This window comes from Rattus rattus, chromosome 17, assembly GCF_011064425.1.
Source record: "Rattus rattus isolate New Zealand chromosome 17, Rrattus_CSIRO_v1, whole genome shotgun sequence".
NCBI classification, from domain to species: domain Eukaryota; kingdom Metazoa; phylum Chordata; class Mammalia; order Rodentia; family Muridae; genus Rattus; species Rattus rattus.
The window spans coordinates 27257047-27282972 of record NC_046170.1 but is presented as its reverse complement, the minus strand read 5'-3'; the positions used below and the strand labels follow the sequence as shown (position 1 = coordinate 27282972).

The 25926-nt window shown below is 48.7% G+C and overlaps 1 protein-coding gene across 1 annotated transcript in view; it reads right to left on the bottom strand.

Moving 5' to 3' along the window:
- Positions 1-25926, bottom strand: part of Wwp2 (WW domain containing E3 ubiquitin protein ligase 2) — a 105633-nt gene that overhangs the window by 3687 nt on the left and 76020 nt on the right. The window contains 12 exon segments of the mRNA XM_032887400.1: positions 225-365; positions 671-804; positions 2052-2204; positions 2206-2212; positions 4392-4480; positions 4673-4744; positions 5000-5075; positions 5401-5529; positions 6044-6125; positions 9082-9136; positions 13705-13879; positions 21889-21978. Coding sequence (XP_032743291.1) covers positions 225-365; positions 671-804; positions 2052-2204; positions 2206-2212; positions 4392-4480; positions 4673-4744; positions 5000-5075; positions 5401-5529; positions 6044-6125; positions 9082-9136; positions 13705-13879; positions 21889-21978 — 1203 coding nt within the window.

Genomic DNA, 25926 nt, shown 5'->3' with positions numbered 1-25926 from the left:
AATCAAAAGAGACCAACCCAGAGCTGGTACCTGAGGCCAGAGGCTCCACACCCCACAGCTCAAGTCATTACGTGACCAACCAAGGCAGGCAGACCTAGGATATTCCTGCAGTCTGTGGGACTGTGGACCTCATGGGGGTGGGAACTTGATCAAACACTGTAAACCCAAGAGTAGAGTAGACTCCCCCCCCTGTAACATGCTCCCCCCACCAGGCTGAGGCTCACATGATATACTCCTCCTTGTTCTCTTCAGTAACTCGGATGTTCTCTCCACCTTCCTTCAGCTCATGGGTTGTCACCTTGCCCAGGATCTCCATGTCCTGGATGAAGAACAGCTCCAGGCCACACTCATCCAGGTTGTTCTCTCTGGGACACAGGAGGCCAAGGGGAAAATGTCCATCTTACCAAGGTCTGTTCTGACCAGCCTGACTTCTCACTGGGGCCCCCAAGAGGCACTAGGAACTCGCAGGTGATCAGGAACCCTGAGCCAGTGCCTTGGCACATTTTCTGCTGCAGGGAGAGAATTCTAAAACTGTCCTACAGAGGACCTAGAAACTTTTATCTCTGTAGGCCTTAGAGAGACTTTGTAGGCACCTAGGAAACCAAGGCCAGGGGTGCCAATCGGCCAATCAGAACCCTGCTCCATCAGCACAGGGCAAACCAGGACTCACTTGATCCAGATAATAGAGTTGTAAAACTCAGGGTCAATAGACTCCAGGTCCCTGAGAGTTGGTCTCTTGTTGAGCATCCGCTTGTAGAAAGGGAGGGTGAAGCCTGTGTCGATGAACTTTCCATGGTACAGAGCCTGGAGAAAGAAGAGGCAGAGCAAAGGGCTTACTTGACTTTCCTGGGACGTACAACAGCTAAGGAGGACTCAGATATGCTTTGGCTGACCCCTGCCTTCCTCCCCTGAGGGCTAGCTGCCTTAGCTAAAGGGAGACCTGGGAAACAAACACTCTTCTTTTCTTCTTGTTTTAACTTGGACACAGTTAACCACAGGGACGGGCAAAGTCGACCCACTGTCTGCCCAGCACACTAGCCAGGCCACTCCTGCTTCGAGCAAAGGCTTATCCCTCTCTCCAGAAAAATTTGCTCATAGCAGCTCCAGGTGGCAGCTCTGGCTCACTGGCACTCTGAGCGGGTGGCACTAGAGGCCAAAAGTAACGCAGACACAGAGAGGCCAGTGAGAACTGGCTGCTGCGGTGGTAAGTCTAGAAGTTTCACTGCTCTGTCCCTGTTGGCTGCTAGGCCAGGTAGGTCTCAGACCCGGGAGGGATGTGCCCATTTCTGGAGCCATTGCCAATGCTTAGCCAGGAACTTCCAGATGATAGCAATGGCCATGTTTAGCAACATAGCTATAGGTCCCTTGGTAGTCCAGAGAAGGAAGTGTGAGAAGACTTGGGGCCTTGACATGAAAAAGCTGGCACTGGAGCACAGTAGGACCACAGCTTCACAGGCTCCCTACTCACATGGATCATAAAGGACATGGCATGACCCCCACCCCCTCAACCAATAGGCTGAGCCTATATTTCTAGATGACCTCAGTTGCTGGGAACTCCCCTGGCCTGGCACCAGCCAGTTCACCGTGGCTCTGATCTCGGCCCATGCTGATTCCTCACCCCCTTTGAGAAGGCCCAATGTCTCAGTCAGACATCCCCAGAGGTTTCCTCCCTACTGCAGCTCATGAAAGATGCAGTGCCTTCAAGAAAAAGGCAGCAGCCAGGCAGTGAGGGCTTTGCCTGGCCCCGTCCCATCCTCTAAGTCCCTATAGATGCAGGTGAAGTCCCCGAGCTTCTGCGTAGTGAGTTCTACACTACACAAGAGACCCTGTGATAGCCCCAGGCAGCCAATGTGAAATCTCTCTCTCCCCCACAGCCAATCTAGCTTGTTTTTTCTTCTTCTTAAATTTCCAGGTTAGAAATTATGTGAGGCAGAGAAGAATCACAGTGAGTCCTGGTCGGGGGCAGGACCCTGGTCCACAAGGCTGCTGTTCTGCCCTTCCCAGAGGTCTCAAAAGAGGAAGAGAAGAAGGGAGGAATCCCTGGGGGTTACCATGGCGATGAATCTGCCGATAAAGCGGAAGTAGGTGAGGTGGTCAGGGTTGATGGAAGAGGCCGGGTTGATCTGCAGGCAGTAATTGTTCTTCCCAGCATATTCAAACAAACAGTACATAGGGTTGAGCACCTCATGGGACAGGAGGAAAAAGCCACTCTCTGTGAGGGAAGAGAGGACAGAACAATGGGACCCTCTGCATAGCAGCTGGGGTTCTGCTGGGTAAGACCATCTGAATGCATGTGCCCCGGTGTGTGTGTGTGTGTGTGTGTGTGTGTGTGTGTGTGTGTGTGTGTGTGTGTGTGTGTGTGTGTGTGTGTGTGTGTGTGTGTCTGTCTGTCTGTCTCAGGGAGCCAGGCCATCCCAAGTCTCAGGTGCAGAGGACAGCACCTAACGTTGGTGCTCAGGAAAACCTGTGTTTGCCTGTCAGCTCCCTGGGGACAGTTATGGTATCTAGAGCTTCCATGGTAGAGGGGCTCCTCACAGCCAGGGCCACCATGCATCACTGTGGGGCTGTGTACCATATGTAAGGTAGTGTTTTAGCACCATAGGCTGGGCTATAGGCTGGGCTGGCAAGGAGGCTCGGCAGGTAAAGGCTCTTGCCTCCAAAGCTGACGGCCCGTGTTCAATCCCTAGAACCCCCTTGGCATATGATGAGAACCGAATCCCATCAGTTGTCTTTCTGACCTCCACACATGGTAGATGGCCCATAAGAGCCTCTATACACCTATGCCCCAAATAAATAAATAAACAAATAAATATATACATCTATTTATTTATGACAATGACATTTCTGCTCTGTAACAGTTAGTGCCCTGCTCCTGCCCCACCCATTTGGCATGCAGTGCAATGTGAAGAATACAGTAGCACGTTACCAAAAGCTGAACCTGGAACGTTTTGTGATTCATTTGGACTCTAGAAACCTCATTCCTTCACGCTACCCCACAGGTCCCTCACTTGCACGCTGCCCTCCCTTCACCTTAGACCCTATTAGCGTACCCTAACCCAAACTTGGATCCATTCATCTCAACTGTCACCCACCCAACAGACGCCTTAGCATCTATCTGCACCCTACATAGAAGCCTCAAGCCAGAATCCAGAGTCCTTCAGAGTTTGAGCTAAACAGTCAGGGAACAGAGGTCAAGGAGGCCAGCCCCTGGCTGCTGGGCTGTGTGTGGCTGTGTAGATGGAGTCCTTCGATGCAGAGGGTGCTCCAGTATCCTGTCCGTGGTTCTACCCTGTGGTAGAACAGCATGATGTAACCTACCATAGGGTAAAACCACTGGCAGGACACAGAGAGAGACACACAGGGCGGGAGCCACACCAGATGCCCACCAAGCACAGCCTGGAGAGGTCACCACGGAAAAAAGAACAATTCATCTGCAGGATGGGATCAACACAGAAGACTACACCACCACAAATAGGATCAGAGGCGGGGGAGCCCAACACCAAGCCAGAAGATATCCCCGCACCACAAGGTCAGCAGGATGAGAGGTTATCACAGCCAACAAGCTCCTTCCCACTGCTAGAACCCTCTGACTGTTGTCCGAGGTGATGCTTTTCCACAGAGCTGTTAACTTGTATAGGGTGAGGGCAGCACATTGCTCTGGGTTCTTTCAGGGTTTGTACCAACTGCTTTAATCCTGTTGACTGGTACACATGGCATGCAGCATGGGTGGCAATGCTTAAACACTCCAGATGTGCTCTGAGAAATCTGACTTAACCTGCTCTGGCTGCATCAAATAGGAGGAAGGCCAGGAGTTGATTTTAAGGGACACTCACAGACCCTAAAAGCTAGCACTGTCCACTGATACAATGCCAGGTTGTTTTAACTATAGAAAAATGGCATGTAGGCTAGCAAAGAACCACACACCATGGCCCTCCCCAAGAAGCCTCTAGCATCCCCATAATCTAATAACCAAAGGGCTGAGGCCTGACCCTGACTCACGGCTTACTGGTATTACCAGAGAAATTTATCAAGGGATTTTCTTCTTCTTTTGGAACATGATGGCATCAGACTCACTGTGCAGCCAAGGACAACCCCGAGCTCTGATCCTTCTGCTTCTATCTCTCGAATGCTACAATTACAGGCATGAGCTACTATGCCTGATTACGGGGTGCTGGGGAACAAACCCAGGGCCGGTAGGGTAGATAAGCATCCTATCTTAGCTGAGCTATACCTGCAACCCAAGAGATTACTGTGAGCGTCATGCCAGTGCCCTTCCAGTTGATGCAGGAGAACTCAAGGAAAGAACAGCATCAAGGAGGTAGCTTTCTCCACACGGGCCCTGAAGCCAGGGACATGGGTTAGAGGATAGCCCTTTGGGCACCCTGGCTCACCTGGCAATGCCGCCGTAGTCCAGGCCCTCCTCACCACGCATGATGATGTAGAGCCGGCGGCGCAGGTCGTAAGGTTTCATGTTCATAATCTGGGGAGACAGGGCATCCGGCCATCCTGCCCCTGACCCCAGCACAGAAGGCGGGGATGTGGGGGCAGGGGACGCTATCTAAGGCTTACTGTCTAACAGGTATGGTCACCGACATTTATGCCATGAGACAGGGCTGGGTAATAGAAGGAAGCCTGCTTGCCCAGGATCCTGGCATCAGGAATATTCTCTAACCTGTTGGAAAGAATCCTCAAAGAGAGTCTGCCTGGAAACGCTGATCTTCACATGGCTGGGTAGGGCATTTGACTGAAAAGGAAAGGGAAAGTCTTAACCAGGGCTTCTCATGGGTGCCCACTCAAAGGGCTCTTCCACCCATGATGACACAGCCCCATCCCCCAGGATTAGAAGCCTGCTCCTTCAAGACAAACAGCTCAGAGTGGGGCAAGCATCTTGCTCCTATGTAAGGCACCCCCACCCCCACCAGTGCCTATGTGGAGCTGGGTGACCAATCCAACAGCAATCTCCAGTCCCATCCCACACGAGCCCCCAAGCAGAACTCACGTGGCAGAGGAAACGGAACTGGTGATACTTCCACCGGAAACTTCGGTCATAGGCACCAGGCGAGCCCTGCTTTGTCCTGGAGAGGGTAAAGGATACGCAGAACTATTTGATTTCTTAGAAAATTCAACAGTCCACTTCTGAGAGCCCTAGGGAAAGTGGATGCTCTGCTCCAAGAATTTAAAGAGGAGTAAAGCAAGACACAGGAAGGGACCACCACTGACTCAAAGATGTGGAGACAATGCCCTGGGCCCATCCCTTAGTGGTGACATCCACATCAGTTCTAGAGGGCAGTGGTTAGCACAGCACATACACATACACACATGTACAGACCCCTCTTCCCTGGGTAGCTTCAGGACAGACTGGGGCCTGCTAGGGGACAGGCTGGGTATAAAGGTCCTTACCCTGACTCGAACCCTGGGCGAGGATCCTTAAAGGTGGTAGTGCGGGTGTTGTGATCCACAAAGTACCGCACGCCCTCGCTGGTGTACTTCATCTCCCACCCTGGGGGCAGGGCTGGCTCCTGTATCATTCTGAAAACAGAAGGGGGGTATTGGCTGCCCTGTGAGTGGAGGCTGTGTTCTCCAAAGTTCTACTTTGTCTTTGCTTTTTCTAGGCTCTGCAGAGCCTTCCATGGGGGAAGGGACACCCTAAGGCTATACGCCCGGTGAGAACCAAGTTGTGAGAAAATGGGTCATGTACAAAAGGGCCCATTTACTATGGGGCTAAAATGCCAGTTCTCAGCATAAGCATCAGTGTTCACTAGCAAATTCTGAGACTCCGCATGTCCCTGTCCTGCTTCTAAGGGACAAGAGTACCCTGGGTATTTTGACAATCGAGTTCTCAGCACCTACCTATGCCATCGTCCCAGGCCCCTTCACCCACTAGGAAGGTATGGCATGCTCTTGGGTCCTGAAGCTCTTGGGTATAAGGCCTAAGGGTTGCCCAATGTGCACCATGAGGCAAATGTAAAAGCCATTTGGCCACAGCCGTAATTGCACAGAGCCCTCAGTCCATCCCTCATGGCCCCTCTGCCTGAGTCCTCACCCCTGCGTCCGCGGGTCCTCCCATTGGGTAGTGCGTGTGTTGTGGTTCACGTAATACACCCGGCCATTGTCCTGCCTCTTCTCTGCCACAGGAGAAGAAGAGAGAGTGCAGTCAGATTCAAACAGCTTCTCCCTTGCTCTGCTGCCTGTGGGATGGGCTAGCATTTCTGTCCCCATCACCAGCCTGCTACAGAAGGTTAAGAGGAGAGAACTTGGCCCACTCACACTTGCCACTGGGGAAAAAAAAACCAAAGAGCCTTTCCCTGTTGCAGGACAGGGGAAGGAGCCATCCATTCCCAACTCTGGTTGCTTGGCCTGGTAGGAGGAGGGTGGCATTGAGGTCTATAGTCCCTGCAGAGCCAGGGACGTGGCTGCATCCATCTGTGTGCAGCATGGCTACCCTGACAGCTTCCTCTCAGCCTCAGAGAGTAGGAGGGAGGGTGGCCCACCAGCTCTAGGTGGGCAGAAAAGGCCAGAGGTGACCGCCTTCCCAGGAAGTTCCTGGGCCTCAAAGCTGTTTCTGCCCTGGCAGTAAGCAGTACTAACAACTCCCACTCTCCCACCCTGACACAGGGAAATGAAAGAACAATGAGAATTAGTTTCAGGAGCTAGAAGAACCTAAAAACTGAAAAGGGAAAGGAATGGGGAGCCCACTAGCAGCCCCTGCTGCTCCCAGAACCACTCGGGACAGTTATCTGAGGTCTGCTCTTCGGCTCTGCCTGACCTGCTGTCTCACAGTGAGACTTTATCAATAGACTTTTGTCAACCCAACCCTCACAAAGCCAAGAAAACAAAAGGAAGAAAGATCAGGAGGTGGCTAGAGCCTTTACAGACGGTCAGTCCCCAGCTAGTGAGTATGTCTGGCCTTGGAGAGCAGTCCCAGCTCAGCTCCCACCCTGAGGTTTTTGAGGACTGGCTGCCCCAGCTCAGGAGCCACTGCTGTAAACTACATCCTCCATGCATGCGGCTGAGCCAGGGGCCAAAGCCAAGACCAGTGACAAAGCAGGGTGATCAGAGCAGTAGGTCTGAGCCATTGGCCACTTTGCTTCAAGTTGCTACAGCATGGAGGCCCACGTAGCCACCAGCAGCCTTCATAGTTGGTAGCACAGGGATGGGGAGAGTTGTCTGTGAACATAGCAGCACCAAGTTTTACAGGCAAAGGGACTTGGAAACATTTGTCACATGTTAAGACTGTTCAGGAGCAGATAGAGCTCTAAAGTGGATGTGTCCCAACCCTCCCCGAGACTGTAGTTAGGGAGAGCAATAGGGGCTCCTTGGACCTCATAGGGGACCCTTGAGACCTCAAGCCAAATGGAAGACCAGCAGGCTCAGCATTGTAAGAACTCTCTCTTGGCCTTGGTTTCCACTCTTCTAACTGTTTTGGAGGAAGCGGACCCTGCTATAGGCCTGGGACCCCAACCCAGAACCCCAGACACTGTGCTCTTGTCACAGGGTTTTCTTCCAACTCTTGCATTCGCTCTTCTACCTCAGCCTCACAGTGCTATGAGTACAGGCAAGTGCCGCCATGCCCAGCCTAAAACGTTCTTTTCTCACTTGTGGAGCATGTCTGCTTTTCTGACGACACAGAAACAGCACTGACCCCAGCAGGACTGACTCCTCTTTTCCTACCTCACATGCTCACACACTTCACCCCTGTGAACTCTCTTCAAGTTTCCACAGCTCCCTCCATGGTGACTGTCATTTAACAAGACCGCTACAGAGGAAGTGCAGCTGATGGAGAGGCACTGACTGCCTGTGTACCACTAAAAACACACTCCAGTCTGGACTTCAGTCACAAATGCACTCTCGCCACTCATGTCAGGATCCCCAAGTTCTGCTCTCATGTTTGACCTGCTAATCTTTGACATGCCAGTAACCTTACACTGGGGACCAGGGCCATCCATCTATGTGCATGGGGATTGCCTAGTTAAAATCAAGAACCCACAGGCTTTTACTAACCAATATTTCCTGCTAGGACAGGGGAGCCTCTTGGTACTCTGGAATGTACAAAGAACTCACTGATACTCTAGGGGAGCTGCAGAACCTCTTAAGTTACTGCCAGGGAACAGCTGTCTGCATCGAGATCTAGCCCCAAAGTAGCACATCCTGGAGATGCCCTTGATATCACTGTCGGCGTCCCAGTGGCACTCCCTACTCACGCAATAGCATCTGTGAGCACCACCAAACCAGCACTTATGTCTCCTGATGCCCGACCAAGACCTTAAACCCAACAACTTGCTTGCTCCTGTCAAAGCTGCTCTCTTTGGCATCAGGGACCAAATCCTGCCCAGCTCAGAAAGCTGCAGAATTCCCTGAGTTTTGCTATTTCTAAGGACACTGTTTTTTTTTCTTTTCTTTCTTTTTTGTACAATACTGCTTCCTAAAATAGCCATGAAGCTTATAGTCTCTCCCAAGTCATGGATGTCTGGACCTTAATGGACACCCATGCCTTAACTCTTGGCAAGTCAGGACCTGGGATGGGTGAGGAGTGGCTGCTGATGACAAGGGATGTCCAGCCACTGAGCAGCAGTGCTACACTCTCAGGACTGTCAACCAGTGGGCAACTCTGCACCCCTGTGGTCTCATTCACAACGGGACCATGAGCAAAGTAGTTGACACTACTCAAAATTAGGCTGGTGTCCATCCTCCGGTGGCTCAACTGCAAAGAAGAAGACCTGTTAAGACAGCGACCTCAATCAATGTCAGACAGAAAGAAGTCTGCATGGACATGAGACACGCCAAAATATCTGGGATTTGGTAGATTCCTGAGTCACCACCCTGAGACTCAGGACTCAGACACAACGGTCCCCCAGCTGCTTGGAGAACTCTTTTTTGGGGTTACACAGTTCCCTCCATTAGCTGTGGCAGGTGACTGTGGCACAGGCGAACCCTGCTGGCTTTACCACTGCCATCCTTCCAAGTGGGTGTTTAAGTGCACAGGTTTAAGTGCTAGGAAAGCCTGAGGGATAGACAGCACATGCAGGAGATGGGGACATAATGGTATGGCTGCAAACAGAAGGCCAACAACGCAATACTTACCCCAGCCAGGCGGGAGGGGGCCCAAGGGATCATGGTCAGTCGAAGCACTCGAAGACTAAACATAAGAAATAGTAGAACACAGAAGTTAAAAAAAAAAAAAGGACGACTCAGGTTAAAAATAAACGGATCAATAGAAGTAAAAAGCCAAAGACTTACTTCCACATTTTAGCCCTTAGCAAAGAATGTAGCGGGACCTCAGACAGCATCTGCTCCTTTAAAGTCTTTGTTTAAGAAAAACCAGAAAAAGAATTCTATGCACCCCAAGAGGACTAGGAACAAACAGGGAGAGCAAGTGGGGTTAGAGGTGCCCCTAGGATGGTGGGCAAGAGCTCTAGGCAGAAGCCAGGTCTGAGCATGGCAGGAAGGCTCAGAGCAAGCTCCCCGCCAGCTCACTGCCGACCTCTGCTCAGCTCGGCGGCCAAGGCAACTGAAATCCTCACCACCTCCAACTTTCTCCAAGAACCACACACAGGAGGGGAAAAAATACCGCAGGCCTTTCCAATGAAATCATTCCCACAAGCCCTGCCCACGCCCAGGGCTTCCTGGCTGGGGCCGGGCCCTCCTCCCACCACCTCCCTCCTGGGTGTGCAGCATCCACCCAGACTGAGGGCACTTTCATGCCCAAGCCCCTCACCTCCCCCAGAAGTGTTTTCCTTCCCCTTCACAAAGCACCTTTATTCTTCCCCTGCCTGAACCTGAAGTTGCTCAGTGTTCTGTGTTTGCCTGTCTGGGAGGTGGGGCTGGAGCTGATGAAAGAGAAGGGGGAAGGGGCTCCAGGACTTCAGGGTCACTATTTACACTAGCGCCCTTCAGCCTGTTACTGCTTCAAGGTCCCAGGGGAAGGGCTGCAATAGATGGAGAGTCCTCGCAGGCTTCGAGAAGCAGGCAGTACACTGTCAAAACCTTCATAGTTAAATAAAACAACGATTGTTTTACTCCGTCCTCTCCCCCACTCAAGCATTTTTATTTCACTTACTAGAATTTAATCGTCATATTAGGGGATCAAGTTCTAAGTGCAGACTTCAGGCTGCAGACCTGGCTGGCTCCGTCTGGGATGACAGAGCCACACACACCAGCAGCAGGATGAATGAGGCTCAGTCTGGCCGTGGTGCTCCACTGCCAGCCAGCCCCACTGCAGCCTCCCTCTACCCCCAGCTGAAGGGACAGAGAAACTTTCTTCCCAAGGTGGCAGCACAGACTCCTCTTCCAAGTGAATTCCAACAGTAAGTCCTGAAACCATAGGTTCCTTTACGGGATAGGGCCCCTTTCAGTAGAGGGCTTCCTGCCAAACGGCACAAAGGAAGCCCTGCAAAGTCAGGGAGCCGGCCTCGGCTTGATGCCCATTGCCAACTCCATCCCAACTCCGATCTGCCTCAATACTGAAGCCCAGTTCACATTGGGCTTCTGGGTGTGCCTAGGTACTGGAAGGGTGGGTGCGGGGAGACTTAGCACCTCAGAACACCTCTTGCTAGTTAGGATGCAAGTGTCTTCATGGAAGCGCTTAGCAGCAGCAGAAGCTGAAGAACGAAGAGGAAACACAAGAATCCATCAGATACCAACCAAACCAGGGTCAGTGCTGAGCAACAGGATGAGTGCAGCTTTCAGGGCTACCCCAGGGTTCACCCGTGCTAGGGGAATACACTCGTCCCTGAGCACGGGCCCAGCCTGCAACTAAAACAAGCCAGGTGTGGTGGGGCACACCTTTGAGCCCAGAGGTAAATGGGTCTCTGTGAGTTCAATGCTAGCCTGGTCTACATAGCAAGGTCCAGACCATCCAGGCTATGTAGAGAAACCCTGCCTCAAAACAACAACAAAAGAAAACCAGAGAGGAAGAGAAAGAAGAGGCAGTTGGCTTCAGGCTCTTTGGAATGTGTAGATAATGTATAACGTAGCCCAGGGTTTAGCAGGATACCAGCTGGTAGTAACAGATTTGGCCAGCTTCTACTCACCCTCTACTTAACTTTACGACCAGGTTAAAAGGCCTTTACCAATGGCACAGAACTTGGAACCAAAATATTCATCAGCCTCTTTTGCCTTGAAATGAAGTCTCTCTGTATAGTTCAGGCTGGGTTCAAACTTGGGCTCAAATGACCTCCTTAACTCAGCTTCCTAAACATGGGACTACAGCTGTGGATGCTGTACCTAGCTAAGACCCTTAGCTTATCCTTGCTATTTTTGGTTTACTTTTGTTGTTTCTATCCCAAACATTATATGATGCTGGGTCTCCTTCACTGCAGTGGGTCCTTACTGAATTTCCTGGTAACCTCCATATCAGCTCCACTCATCACACCCTCAGTCTGTAGGAAGGACAGAGAAGAAAAGACAGAGAGGGGGGCTGGAGAGATGGCTCAGTGGTTAAGAACACAGACTGCTCTTCCAGAGGTCCTGAGTTCAATTCCCAGCAACCACATGGTGGCTCACAACCATCTGTAATGGGATCTGATGCCCTCTTCTGGTGTATCTGAAGACAGCTACAGTGTACTTATATATAATAAATAAATAAACCTAAAAAAAAAAAAAAAAAAAAGAGAAGAGACAGAGAGGAAGGAGGAAGGATGAGACCGGAGAACCCGACAAAAGCAATGAATACAATGGTGACTTTACTGTTACAGCTAAAGTGGATCACAGGACTTTTTGAGTAGTTTTTTTATCAGGTACATTTTACAACTCAAATCATAAGAAAAGGAAGGGTACAGAAGTGAAGGGAAGGGGTTGTGGATTTAGCTCAGTGGTAGAGCGCTTGCCTAGCAGGCGCAAGGCCCTGGGTTTGGTCCCCAGCTCCAAAAAAAAAAAGAAGGAAAAAAAAAAAAGTGAAGGGAAAACAATAAATAAAGCTTTTCATCATGACCAGAAAACTCCAAGCAAATCCCCACACCTTCAGTGGGTAACCAAATGCTCCTTCTCCTCATCAGCCCTGAGGGTGCAAGTGTGTTCCACAGAGAAGAGCTGGAAAGGCACATAGACAGGGCAAGGGGACGGATGCCAGAGGAGAGTCCCTGGAAGTGCAGGTACCTTGGAGAGACAAGGTAGTGTCCTCCATAGTCAGAAACAGATGTGACTGTGAACCCATCCCAGGGAACATCCAGGGCTGGAGGTCCAGGACGAGCCCTGAGCAGAAAGCTCATGTGAGGTCAGCTCCCTCTGGGACTAAGTACAAAGTCCCAGGAATATTTTGAGATACAAACTCAGAAATAAAGAATGTCTAGCAAGCACAGCCGAGGGCAGGGAAGCCTTGAGGAAGGCCAGAGAGTGCAGAGAAGGTGGGCCTCATGTCTGCAGGATGGACCCAATGGACCAGAGCAAACTCCAGGTGCCTGTGACGCGGTCCACAGCAGGAAGCACAGAACAACCTGGGTTGCACTGTAGACCCCAGCTCCCTCCACGTCACCAGAGGAGGACATGGTGGAATGAAGACCGAGGTGTCACACAGACAGTGCCTGTGGGACAAGCTGGGTGCTGGTGCAGTGACGTATGTGTGACACTGCTGGTGTCCTCAGTGGACCACAACAGGAACACAACACAGGGCAAAAGGGGCTGGCCAGGGCAAAGCGAGCCAAAACATAGGCACGCTAAGTCAGAGCAGCAAAGGCACCTGAGGCAGTTAAAAAACAACCACTAGAAATATAGAGAACAGGAATCAGGGAACGTGGAGAAGGAACAGGTACATGGAGGCAGGCCCAGGAAGGGAAGGCAGGAGCCCGCAGTCTGGATGGCCTTGACTCCCGTTTTAAACTGTATTTCATGTTCTTTAAAGTGCAGCAAAGAACAAGATCTCAGTTTAAGCCCAGCAAGAGGAGGAGCGGGAGGTGATGGGGGTGCTGCTAGCACAGTATCAGTTCTTACTCTTCCTAGTCAAATCCTGGGCCAAGGCCAAACCCCAAAATAACTGTATGAATATAAGCCTTCTTACTTGTAACCAGGACATGGCACCATAGCAAACAAGAGGGAAAACCAAAGGCAGGAGAAACCCAACAGGACATTTAGAGAAGACCAAAGGGGGGTGGGGAGGTTCCATCATGTCTTTTTTCAGTACAAGACATCTTCCATTTCACAGAAACAAGATGACTCTCCCAGTACATGGAGAGCCTCCACATCTGCAGCTAAGCCACGAGAACCATCCCATGATACTCTAAAAGAACAATGCTTTTGCATTTAAGTTGCACCTCTCAAGATGCTCCCCCTCCCAAATCGGACATCTACCCTGAGGTCTTGCTAAAATGAGAGAGGTGGGCAAAAAGAAAGCCTGCAAAAAGACCAAGCAGAAGTGAAGCCAGAACTCTTCCGGTCCTCTAGACAACCTGTGAAAGAACCCCAAGTCTGGGCAGAGATCACTTTCAGAAAAAGACCAAGGGGAGGTGGTGGTGGTGCTGCCACAGGCCTTCCCAGTTTGGGAGCCAAGACCACTCATGGCAACAGAGACATCGAACCCAGCACACTGCACACTGGCACACTGAGCAGAGGCAGGACATGGAGTTGCTAAGTTACAAACTTGAGAAATCTTGCTGTGATGAGTGAAGTCTGTCTCGGCAGCACGGACATCTCTGCTCAGCAAGGGTCTACACCGTGTGTGGCTGCAAACACTGCAGGAGTCACCCCACTCTTGGCAGGCTCCTGCCCTCTCACCTGGTAGAGGAATCTTTGGCTGAAGTGCTGCATGGCCCCCTGCAGCTGATTCCGCTGTGACTGCCACTGCTCGTAGTTCCGCACGTACTCAGCAGTCGGGCGCTGCCAGGTGGTTGTCCGGGTGTTGTGATCCACATAGTAAAACCTCCCTCGGGGGTCTGTGCGCTTTTCCCATCTGGAAACAAGGAGCTCATACTGAGTGGGTGACCTCACCACCCTTGCTGCCCCCTCCCCCCAATTCTGAAACTGTTCGGAATGTCTTGCAAGGAGTTGAATTGCTTGGGCCATGAGGATATATGGCCTATGCTGGGACAGTCAAAGTGAATCTCAGGATATTTGCTTAAAATTTGGGGAGGGGGGAGATTAACAGTCTTCTGCCTCTTCTGAATGTGTGAGAAAGCACATATCCAACAGCCGATGGCCCAGTAGAGAGCAGGACAGAAAAAACAGGAGAAAAGATGGTCTTCAGCCACAAGACCCGGGCTCACTCGAAGTCAGCATCTAAGGTCTTCCATCACGTGAGCCGAAAACTCCCTGACAGTCAGTCTGGGGATTGGTTTGTGGGTTTCCCAGAAAGGGTCTCACTGTGTTGTCTGGTTTGTAACTCACTCTAGATTCATGCTGGCCTTGACCTCAGACATCTTCCTGCTTCTGGCTCCTGAGTGCTGGGATTAAAGGTGCACGCTACCATGCCTAACTTTGGGTAGCAATTTTTGTGCTTTATTTCTCTAACAGGATAGGTGACTTCTCGGTGTCATTAATGTCTTGGGCATCCCTCTCCCACACCCTCCCTCTAAAGCAGACAGTTGTATGTTTACAACACTCTGCTCTGCATTGGTGTCCCAAGTCATCTTACCCTTTCTTCCCCAGAGGACTTCCAATGGACTCTGGGTTGGGTCCAGCGTATGCTGTGAGCTGCACCCACCCTTTCTCCTGGGTTGGCTAGCTCTCACATGGTGAGGTAAATCACACTACTTTCTGAGTAAAGGCTCCAAAGTCAAATTGCTGAAACCCAGCATATCTGAGGAGGCCTTTATTCTGTCCTCCACAGCGAATGTTAAAGTGACAGGAAGCCATTTTCCATCCTGTAGAGTGGGACAACCCACTCTACAGCTGCCGTGGCATTACTGACTTCCAATCCTTTCTGTGTACCCCGCTTTCTCCCTCTGGAAGCTTCCAACATCTTTTCTTGGCCCCCTGAAATTCCGTCAGATGTGGCCTGGGTGGGTCATTCTTTATTCTCCAGGCTGAGCCCCGTTAATCTGCATACCACACGTCCGCTTTGGTAATCCTTTATTTTTTTTGAGAGAGAGTCTCACTATGTAGCTGTGGCTGTCTCGAAACTCAGTATGTAGACCAAGATCTGCCTCTCGAGTGCTGGGATCAAAGGGGTGTGCCATCATGTCTAGTTCTTTTTCTTCTTTAAACATTTTTTATATTACATTTTGTTTAAAGTGTGTGTGTGTGTCATGCACACAAATTTGTGCATGTGTGTGTGCATACCAGAGTGTACATGTGCATGTATGGTAGTTGGGGGGTTAAGCTTCAGGAGTCAGTGGGTTCCAAGGATTGAACTAAGGTTGCCAAGTCTAGTGGCCAGCACTTTGACCCATTTTGCCACCTCCAGTTCTGATGGGTTGTTTTTTTTTTATTTTTGTTGTAACAATCACTTCCTATTCTCTGTTTTCTGTTCTCTCTTGCTAGGACTCATACTTGGGGACCAGGTTCCCTAAACTCATCTTCTAATTTAATTTGCATGTCTCCAAACATTCTAATGCATTTGGGTTTTCTTTTTGGGTTTTTTGTTTTGTTTTGTTTTTGACATAGTCTCATGCAGTCCAGGCTTCCAACCCATCATGGGTTGAATGCTGATCCTCCTGCCTCTGCTTCTTATGAACTGAGATCATGGGGCTGGACTGTTGATTCATGAGTGGTTAAGACCACTTGTTCTCGTTGGGGATTTAGCTCAGTGGTAGAGCGCTTGCCTGGGAAGGCAAGGCCCTGGGTTAGGTCCCCAGCTCCGAAAAAAAAAAAAAAAAAAAAAAAAAAAAGACCACTTGTTCTCACAGAAGACTCAGATTCAAATCCAGCACCCACACGGCAACTCATCATTGTCTGTATCTCCAGTCCTGGGGATCTGACACCTTCCCAGGCAAACACTCATACACAGAAAGTAAGAACATGCAAACAGGAGCTGAGATTACAAGTGACCCACTGAAGCAGGCTTCGGTTTTCCTCTCTGCAGGTTTCTTTTACAGGCTCCTGCTCAGTGCATGGTCTGTTTCATGATCCTCTGTTCTTATGCCCAGACTGTATTTTAATTTTCTTCCAAACCGTTGAGGATATTAATTAAAACTCAGAAGCTAGGCTTATGGATCATGCCTATAATCCCAGGATTCAGGAAGCTGAGACAGGAGAATCACTGTGAACCCAAAGCCAATATTGATCATCATAAACAACAACAATTTAGTTTTTCTTTTTCTTCTCTGGGGTGTGGGGTGCTCCCTGTGTGTTAATACTCAGTCCCTCCACGCCCGTCTGCTGCTTCTGTGTTGTGCAGCGCATCTGGAACCAGGAGCAGGCTGAGTGCTGTGTGGGAGCTGCAGGCAGGCTTGTCTTCACTGAGGCACAGGTTTGGCTAGGCCGTGCACAGGCCCTTGAATGTCAGTCTGCAGTCCTCTTCCTGCAGGCTGGCCAGTTTCTCCACCAAAAATACCCTCTAGTCTTTATCCTAAGGCATGGCTTCTTCAGTTTACTCCTACAGTTATGGCTGTACCTCAAGACTGATCCAGTTCTCTGAGAAGCTTTTCAAGGCTAATAACAGCCACAGCAGTGTATGTATGTTTGTGTGTATGTACATGTGGCAGGAAGTATGTGCTCAGACATGCATGTGAGGCAGCAGAATGGGAGTGATGACTGACAACTGGAGACTTGCATGGCTCTTGCAAAAACAACAACAAAAAGCCAAGAGGGGATCTCCAGGTTTTCATCTCATCCCATACTCAGGTCTTTAGAGATCTGTGCTGTAAAACAAATAGATTATTAGTGCTGCAGGCTCTCTCAGCTCTAGCACTGCCTGTCAGCAAAGACACTTTGGTCAACATCTCCTGTGTGCTGTCTGTCTGTCTCCCTCTTCCTCTATTCCCTTCATTCTTCTGTGAACTCTCTGATCTCTTGGCATCCACCTCTTATGCTAGCCCCACAAACATGTGCCACCATGCCGGGCTATCTCCTATTTTTGACCATTTGTGCTTTTCCTAAAATAAATGTCTTACCACTTAGCAGCTTCTCAGGAAGAATGGGATAAATACATGCCCAGTCTACATGCTTCCCTGGAAGTCCTCCACTACTGTGAATTTCAAACTTCCTTTTTAAGACGTGTGTGTACATATGAGTGCGCTTGGAGACAGAAGAGGGTCCTGGAGCCCTGGAGCTGTAGTTACAGTGAGCCACCTGACATGGTGCTTGGACCTGCATTCTGCTCTTCTGAAGAATGCTCTCAGCTGCGCCATCTCTAGTTCCAAATGTCAGACTTCTAAGCTGGCTGACTCCACAATTTACTCCCCATTAAGACCTTGTACGAAGTCATGATCACTTAAGAACAAAGCCATGTCTGAGGGCTCAGCCCGCCTGTTCACTCGGCTCTGCTGGGCACGCCCGGAACATACGGTTTTATTGAAGCCTCCCTCTCCTTGTACCATTCCCTACCACGATTCATATGCCACGTGCACACAGGATGCCACTGATACCATCCGCCTGCTCTTATGACTTTAAACCTCCTACGCCGTCTGTGAGGCTCTAAGGCTCGTCTGACACTGACGTTCTAAAGCAATCCTCCCATCCCACCCCACACACCTCTCCCCCCTCTGCCTAGCTCTGCTCTGAGCACTGCTCAAGGCCGACCAAAGAGTACACAATGCAACCTTGGCTACCAGGTCCAATATTCATGCTCCTGAAGAAAGGCCTGGGCTGCATGTATGTTGCCATGGATTTGCTATAACAACATGACTGTTATAGCAAAGGACTCATAAAGTGAGTCCTGTGACCCAATCTTGTTTCTTAACCAGTAGATCTGATGAGATAATGGTTTTATTTGATGTTCTAAGGCCAATATGGTTGTGGCCATATCTCACACTGCCCTGGGCAGAGACTTCACTCATTAAGTGTGTTCAATGTCTATGTTTTTTCTGTGTTTCTTACTATACAAGGAAGCAAGAGCCCTTCACTTAAAATTCTACGAGAACTTGATGGGCATCTCCCAGGAGCACATTAAAACTATCTTGAGGAACTAGGATGCAGCTAGGTTGGCAGAGGGTTTGCCTATTGTGCATGAGGCCCATAGTCCTATTCCTAATACTGCATAAAACAAGTGATCCCAGCACTTGAAAATTAGAACTAAGATCAGAAGTCTGAGGTCAGTCTCACTCTGGGCTTGTAGAGTCTGTCTAAAAAAAAAAAAAAAAATTCCAGTAACAGTGACCCCATCCTAGAAGGAAGAAATGTTGATTGGTGTACCACCTTAATACCTAATGAACTGTCAGCCCCCAGCCATCCTTGGAGCCCCAACTTTACTTCAGCTCCACTCATCCACTAGGAGTGATGACACAAGCCTTTAGTCCCAGCATTTGAGAGGCAGAGGCAGGAGAGTCTCTTGAGTCAGAATCCAGTCTGGTCTACAGAGCGAGTTTCAGGACAGCCAGGGCAGTTTCTACACAGAGAAACTGTCTCAAAAATACGTAAGATAAAGAAAGAAAATCCAAACAACATCTCTACATCCTATAGACGAGAGGGTTCAGAGGCAGCGACAGTACACTTAGAACATTCCTGTTCTCAAGTTCAAATGTGCGAGTCATACTGTTTGTTAACAATGCTTACCCTGTGACAGAATCAGAGATATTCAAACACTGACTGTGTCAAGGATGACATGGGACAATACTGCCAACTGTCCAGTCCAAAGCCCTTCCCCCGCCCCCCAAGTGTCAGTGCTGGGGACACTGTCCTAAACAGAAGGCTTCCATTTACTACCAAAGCACATCCTTTATGGACTTCCCACTTACCAAGAACCCCCCCCCCCCTTAATCCTCTGAAGAACTCCGCATGCTTCTCCCAAAGTCAGCTACAAGCACGCCTGGTTCTCTGGATCAATGTGGACAGTCTGTCACCTCGGAGCTCACCCTGTGACTGCCATGTAAAGCTGGCGTGCTGTCTACCATCGTGCTCTTCTCTCGGCCTCCCTCCCACCTCTAGAAGGCCTTGGCAGTTTGATCCCCAATACATCTTTCTTTCTGCTCTTAAAGTGCTCTATTCTGAAGTTTGATATACCGTCACTTACACTAACAACATAGTAGTTTTACTGTAGCAACTTTTTGTGTTTTCAAGATTAGATCTCACTATGTAGCCTGACTGTCCTGAAACTCACTATGTAGACCAGGCTGGCCTCACAGAGATCCACCTTCCCCTGCCTCCCCAGTGTGGGGAATAAAGGCATGTGCTACTATGCCCGATTAATGATATATTTTAGAAGTGTGTGCTGAAATATGAGTAAATGATAACGTATAGGGTCTGCTTCAAAATAACCCAAACCAAGACAAGCAAAGATGATGGATAAAGGTCACAGACCACAAACTGGAAATGTTTTCTATAAAGTAAATGTTTAAAACTTTCTGCGGTGCAATCATTTGATTGTGCCACTGAAGAATGAAAGCAGTTATTAAAAGCATAAACTCAGCCCCCAGGAGACTGAACACCATGGGTTCAAGGACCACCTGGGCTACTTAGTGAGACAAAGTTAGTTTCAGAACAGCAAGGGCTTCGGGGTAAGCAGTCTGTCTCAAAAAACAAACAAAAAACAACACACAAAAAACCCCAACTGGACCAGATGCCTTTAATTACAGCACTCATGAGGCAGAGACAGGAGGAGCTATGCTGAAGTGGATGCCAGCCTGTTACACATCAAGCTGTAGGCCAGCCAGGGATACAGAAAGAACCTGTCTCAAAAACAAAACTAAACAAAACACCAAGCAACCCCAACAATAAACCTCACCACAACCTCAGTGTGGCTCAGAGGTACAGACATGCCTATCATGCTAACCACACCCAAGGTGCTGGGTGGGACTGCCCTAGCAAAGGAAAGGAAGGAAAGGAAGGAAGGAAAGGAAAGGAAAGGAAAGGAAAGGAAAGGAAAGGAAAGGAAAGGAAAGGAAAGGAAAGGAAGTTAGCAAATGAATGTGGTCATGTTCTGAGAAAATTTTATTTACAAAAATGGGCGGAGGGCTGGATTTATCCACTTGGCTGTGACAAGGCGCCAATCCCTGGCACAGATTAAACAAAACAGGCCATAAGTACGAGGGGCTCATTATGCTATCTCTCTACGTATACCTTAAGTCTTCTATGATAGTATAAAAATGTCCATCATTTCCACAATAAGATGTGGAAACTGAAGAAAAACTTTGACAAGCTAATATTTAACTTTGGTATCCTTCATCTGACTTCAAGTCAAACAGTAGAGACAGTGAGCACTGCAGATGACAAGTGGGGAGCACCACTCCCAGGCGAGCAGGGAAGGGAAAGGAAAAGCCAGCACTCTACTGAGACTGGAGCAACAGCGGCACATGTGTGCAAATCTGCGGGGCCAGACAGGGAGGTGGGAGGTGTGTGTGGCCCACACCTGACAGCTGAACTTAACAAATACAGAGGCTCTTCGCAGAGTCCCCACAAACCACCATGCCTTCTCTGGGCAAACTGGGAGGACAATGTTCATATTCATACAGAAGCGTTCATGGCTATACTGGGGGTTAAGGGCATTCTTTCGAGCAGAATGCCTTCCCTTCTGTACGCTCTCAAGACCAGGAGACGCATGTGGAAAGAACTTTCTGTCCCTGGCATATAGGAAATCAATCCCCTTTTTTCTTGAACTTGGACAGTCTTCCCCCACTTGGAAGTCTCTGTCGGCCTTTGGTTTTGGAAAACTCTACTGTGTTCTCATCAAGCACAGACGAGTTAGGAGCATCCCAGTTGTGGGGGGAGGCTGTACAGGGAAATGCAGCAAATCTCTTTACCTTTGTACATGCATATACATGCTGCATTTGTGTACATGTTCACATGTGTGTATGTGTACATATATATGCATATGTACACATGTATGAAGGGCAGAGGTTGACACTGGTGTCTTTCTCTATTTGTGTACATGTTCATGTGTATGTGCACATATATATGTACATATGTACATGTATGAAGGGTTAGCTTTGGTGTCTCTCTATTGTTTACCATGTTATTTTTAGAAGCAGGGTCTTTACTGAACCTGGACCTAGACTGAGCTAGAACAGCTGGCCAGTGAGCCCAGGGATCTTCCTGTCTCTGTCTCTCTGGTGTTGGGATCACAGACGCACACTACTGCACCTGGCTTTTTAGATGTGTGTTGGAATCTCAACTCAGCTCTATAATGCTTACACAGCAAGAGCTTTTCCAACTGGTCCATCTCCCCAGCTATTGCTCCTGTTCCTGTCTTTTTTAAGAGTTTTACTTATGTTTATATGTATGTGTGTGGATATGTGCAAATGTGTGGCTGCCCCCAGAATCTAGAAGAGGAAAGCAGACCCTCCAGAGCTGGAGTCACAGATAGTTATGGGCCACCTGACATGGGTGCTAGAAACCAAAGCCAGGTCTCTGGAAGAGCAGTCAGTGCTCTTAACCTCTGAGCCATCTCCCCAGCCCCCAGCCCGTTTTCTTAATCACCCTGTACCTATTTAACCCCAAAGACCTGCAACACATTACAGTACATTCCACGAAGGAGGGCTGAAGTAAGATGGCTGGAGAGGGAAAGTGATCGAGAGACCCAGGGTAACTGTCTGCTGCCTCCGAAGGAAGAAACTGAAATCCACACAGGAGTTAGAGAGCTAACTAAGGCCACTAGAACCTCAAGGCCCAGGAGGCTTCTTCAGCCCATCAGTCTCCAGGTCTCCAATGTTCTGTCGGCACTGAATACCACACAGTAAGCAAGTCCCTGCCCATGAGGTAGGGCCAATGCAGAGCATGTGGAGGAAAAAGGACAGGCTGGAGTCAGGGGAGACTGGAAACAAGGAAAAGCCAGCAAAAAGCAACCAGGGTAAGATCAAGACAGCATGCTGGAGTGGTAAGATGCCCAGGGGAGAGTCCTGGTACCCATTTGAGAGTCTCAAGTCTTACCCTGGAGGAAGAGGCCGCTCCCAGGTGGTGGTCTTGGTATTGTGATCAACATAATAGACACGCCCATTGGGCAGCTGTCTCTGTTCCCATCTGGAAAATAAAAACCAAGGGGAGGCGTGACACTTCAGATGAAAGGTACAGTCCAGTTAGGAAGGAAGTCCTTCAACGTGGTTGAGCTCAAAAGAAAAAAAGCCAAAGATGACATTCAAGGTCAGTCCAGTGTCATACCAGCTCTGTGCTACTGCTAGAACCCTTTTGACAAACCACAGTAGGTCCCTGTACAGCAGATATTACTATAAGTTCTCCCGAAGCACCATAAGCCTGCATTGCATGAGTTTTTCTTTCTTTTCTTAAAGAGTTATCTTTAATTATGTATGTGTGCATGTGTGCCTGTGTGAGGGTGTATGTGTGCACGTGAATGCAAGTGTCTGAGAAAGCCAGACTGGATCCCCTGGTGCTAAGGCTGCAGGCAGAGGTGATCCACCAAACCTGGGAATGGCACTGTGGTCCTCTGGAAGAGCACTGTGTGTTCTTCACCACTGACAGGCCATCTCTCCAACTGCTCTGTGGATTTTTCAAATCAATACTTCTTGAGTGGTATACAATTAAAGATCTCTCAAGAATATGATGAAATTTGAGGCTGTTTTCCTTCTAAAATAAACTTCTAATGAAAATTTGCATGCAATTTCTGAATTTCATATACTTTTCTAGAAGTTTACCAATGGCCTCCCTTCTGCCTTTTAAGCTACTACAATCTGCTTTAAAAAAAAAAAAAAAAAAAAAAAAAAGAACAAGTTTCATGGGGCTGGAGGGAGGGCTCCGTAGTTAAAAGCACTGGCTGCTCTTCTGGAGGACCTAGGTTTGATTCCCAGCACCCACCACATGACTTGTAACTGTCTGTAACTCAGCGCCAGGGCATCCGACACCGTCTTCTAGCCTCTGAGTATGCTGCACTGCGCACAGACTTACACTCCGGCAAAAAAAAATGCTCAAAGACAAAAATAATATCCAGAGTATAAATAATGTCCAGAATATAGTCACCTACGCAGAGGACACACAAGGCTGACACAATGCTGTCTCATGAAGGATGTAAACAGTCCTCCGAGTTACCCTGATTTCATTTACTCCTACTGTGGGGTGCTGCCTAGTCTTTAGGAGGGTGCTTTAGTCTATGCTGACAAAAGCTTGTTTTTAAAGTGCTGCAATGGCTGTGTGCCTGTGTGTATGATGCATGTGTGCCGACGCATGTCTGTCACAGCACGCACATGAGGTCAACTTTACCAAGCTGTTTCTCTGCTTCCACCTTCCCATGGATCTGGGTTGAACTCATGCTCGTGAGGTGAGAGCTTCAATGCTGAGCCATCTCACTGGCTCCACAGTGCTTGCCGGAAGATGCAAATCTATTTCCATGTAACTAGTACTTGAGAGAAGGAAGTGAACACGATGTCTAATCTGTGCTTCAGAACTTTCCCTGTAAGAAGCAGGGAATAAAAACTGCCCATTCAGACTTAATCACATGGAAACATTCAAACCCCACAGGAATCCACCATAGAGACGGGGTGGTGCAGGAACTCCAGGTCATCCTCAGCTACACAGTAAATTTAAGGATAGCCCGGGCTACATCAAACATTGTCTTTAAACTTTATAGAACACATACCTAGTATGCAGAAGGCCCTGAGAACTATTCCTAGCATTATAGAATACATAAAAACAGGCCCAGGCCTAGTAACACTGCTCTGTTCAGTTGTTAAAACTGTCCACAATTATTTGATAAAGTGTCCCCACCCCATCTTTTTGAACATGGGGTCTTTTTATGCAGATCATACTGGCTCAAACTCACATCCTCTCCTCTGCCTCTTGTATGCTGGGATTTATAGTCATGTATTACCAAACCCAGCCTGGACTACCCTTCTTTAAAAGGTAAAAATATCTGCTGTAGAAACTGGAGACTTAAAAAACAAACGAACAAAAGCCCTGACATGTTTTTCTTTTATCTCTAAAACCCTTTCGGTATATAACTCATCTTACATGCAGTTCCCATTTCACCTTTCATCCCAGTTTCATTTGGAACAAGGAAAACAGTTTTATTATACTCTGCTAATATTTTAATTTGAAGATAGGTAAATCCAAGCAATGAATGCCTTTAACCCACACAGTGGTATTGAACTGTCAAGACAAAAAACTGTGTTAACCCCCTTCCCTGCAGCTTGCCCCAGTCCGAGCAGCTCTTTCAGCACACAGGCCTAGGAGAGCTCTACCCTCCGTCTTTGATCACCGCCGATCCTAGGAATGAAAGTCTCTCTTTCAGGGACTGCTATTGTCCAGCCCCGCTCCATATCCTTGTGAACCCTCTCACCTGACTCCGCTAGCAGAACAGTGGAGGAGCAAGGCCTTCCTTCCACCGCCCTGTTCTGTCTACATTTTCCTTTTCAAATTGGACTCCTGCTCAGACTAAATGACTGTGTGGGTCTTCCCTGACCCCTGACCTGGCTTGCCTCCCTGTCTTTGAAAACTCTCACTCTTCCCTTGCCTGCACAGCTATTCACAAGTCACACAGATCCCGTCCCTCATTCATTCAGCACAGTGGGTCACTTCTGTCAGCAGCCACACGAGCCTCCTGCTTCTGCTGACCCACATAGATTAAGCCTCCTGACTATCTTGGCTTGGTCTCCTCATGCCAAGAAATGATACTGGCTTTGACTTTTTGTCTGCATCTCCCTGCCAGGGGTTAAGTTTCTGTCCCTTCTAAGCATCTTCCTCACACTGAGATGAAAAGCCTTTTCAATCCACTGCCATGGGTCTCGCTTGGTGCTGCATCCGGGCCGAGTAGGTTCTGTCTACCCCACTGAATAGCTGTCTTTGATGCTCTCAGACACGGTGTTCAAAGCGGCGCGTCTGTTCAGGTCCCTACCCAACACATTGCTCCTTGGCCCCCAGTGAACGACACCTGGACCAACATGGGCAACAACGAGTCTCGTTTTTGAACAGATTTAAGAAGTAATCTCCAATTTCACTCAGTCTCAAGGTAATTTTTCTTTTACCTAAACTCCTTTCATCCCTGTACTCTGATGTATGTCTTTCACCCTGCATCCCTAGTCTCTCCACAATCACCATATGAAACAAACACTCGATGCCATTATCAGGATGATGCCAATCTCTCCCGGCCCCAAAGGGCCACTGGCAGCTTGGTGTGGTGCACGCCAGTCTCAGCACTTGGGAGGTAAAGACAGAAGGATCAGGACATCCAGACAGCCTGAGCTAGACAAACTTTGTATCAAAACTCCCAGTTAGTAGTCCACTTAGTTAGCATGCAGAAAATTTCCCCCAGAGTAAGTCCCCACTGAAAAACCACCAGGACTTGAGTGATCCACTACCTGCAACGACAGGGTGTGTTCAACCATCCTGACCTTAGTCCTGGGTTTGGACAGAATCTCAGTTTCACCAAAAATGGGATAAAGCTGAGAATGTTGATAATGGCAGAGAGCTCGGGTTAGTGTCAGGGGTCTTCGTAAATAACCTTTATAAATTACAGATTAAAAGCTCAAACTGCTGTCTGAGAAAAGCAGTGATGATTTGTACTCACTGATGTGCTTGTTTTTATCAGCCCAGGCACTGGGGGTTAATCGCCCTCTCAGTCAAAGAAAACCTGCTTTTCCCATTAGAAAACGAAGCCACTAGACTGTCAAGGTGCTGGGGTGGGAGCGCTAGGCAGAGTGGAAAGAGTTAACACTAGATGGATATGATCAGATTGCATAAATTATATGAAATTTTCAAAGAATAACTTAAAATTAACAAAAAATAGACAAAATCATAAGACTGACATGGTGGTGTGTACATATTTATAATGTCACACTCCAGAGGCTAAAGCAGGGAGACCCTGAGTTCAAAACCAACCCAATTACCTACTACAGTGGTTTTCAACCTTCTTAATGCTGCAACCCTTTAATACGGTTCCTCATGACCCCTAACCATAAAATTATTTTCGTGGTTACTTGGTAACTGTAATTTTGCTACTGTTATGAATCGTAATGTAAAAGT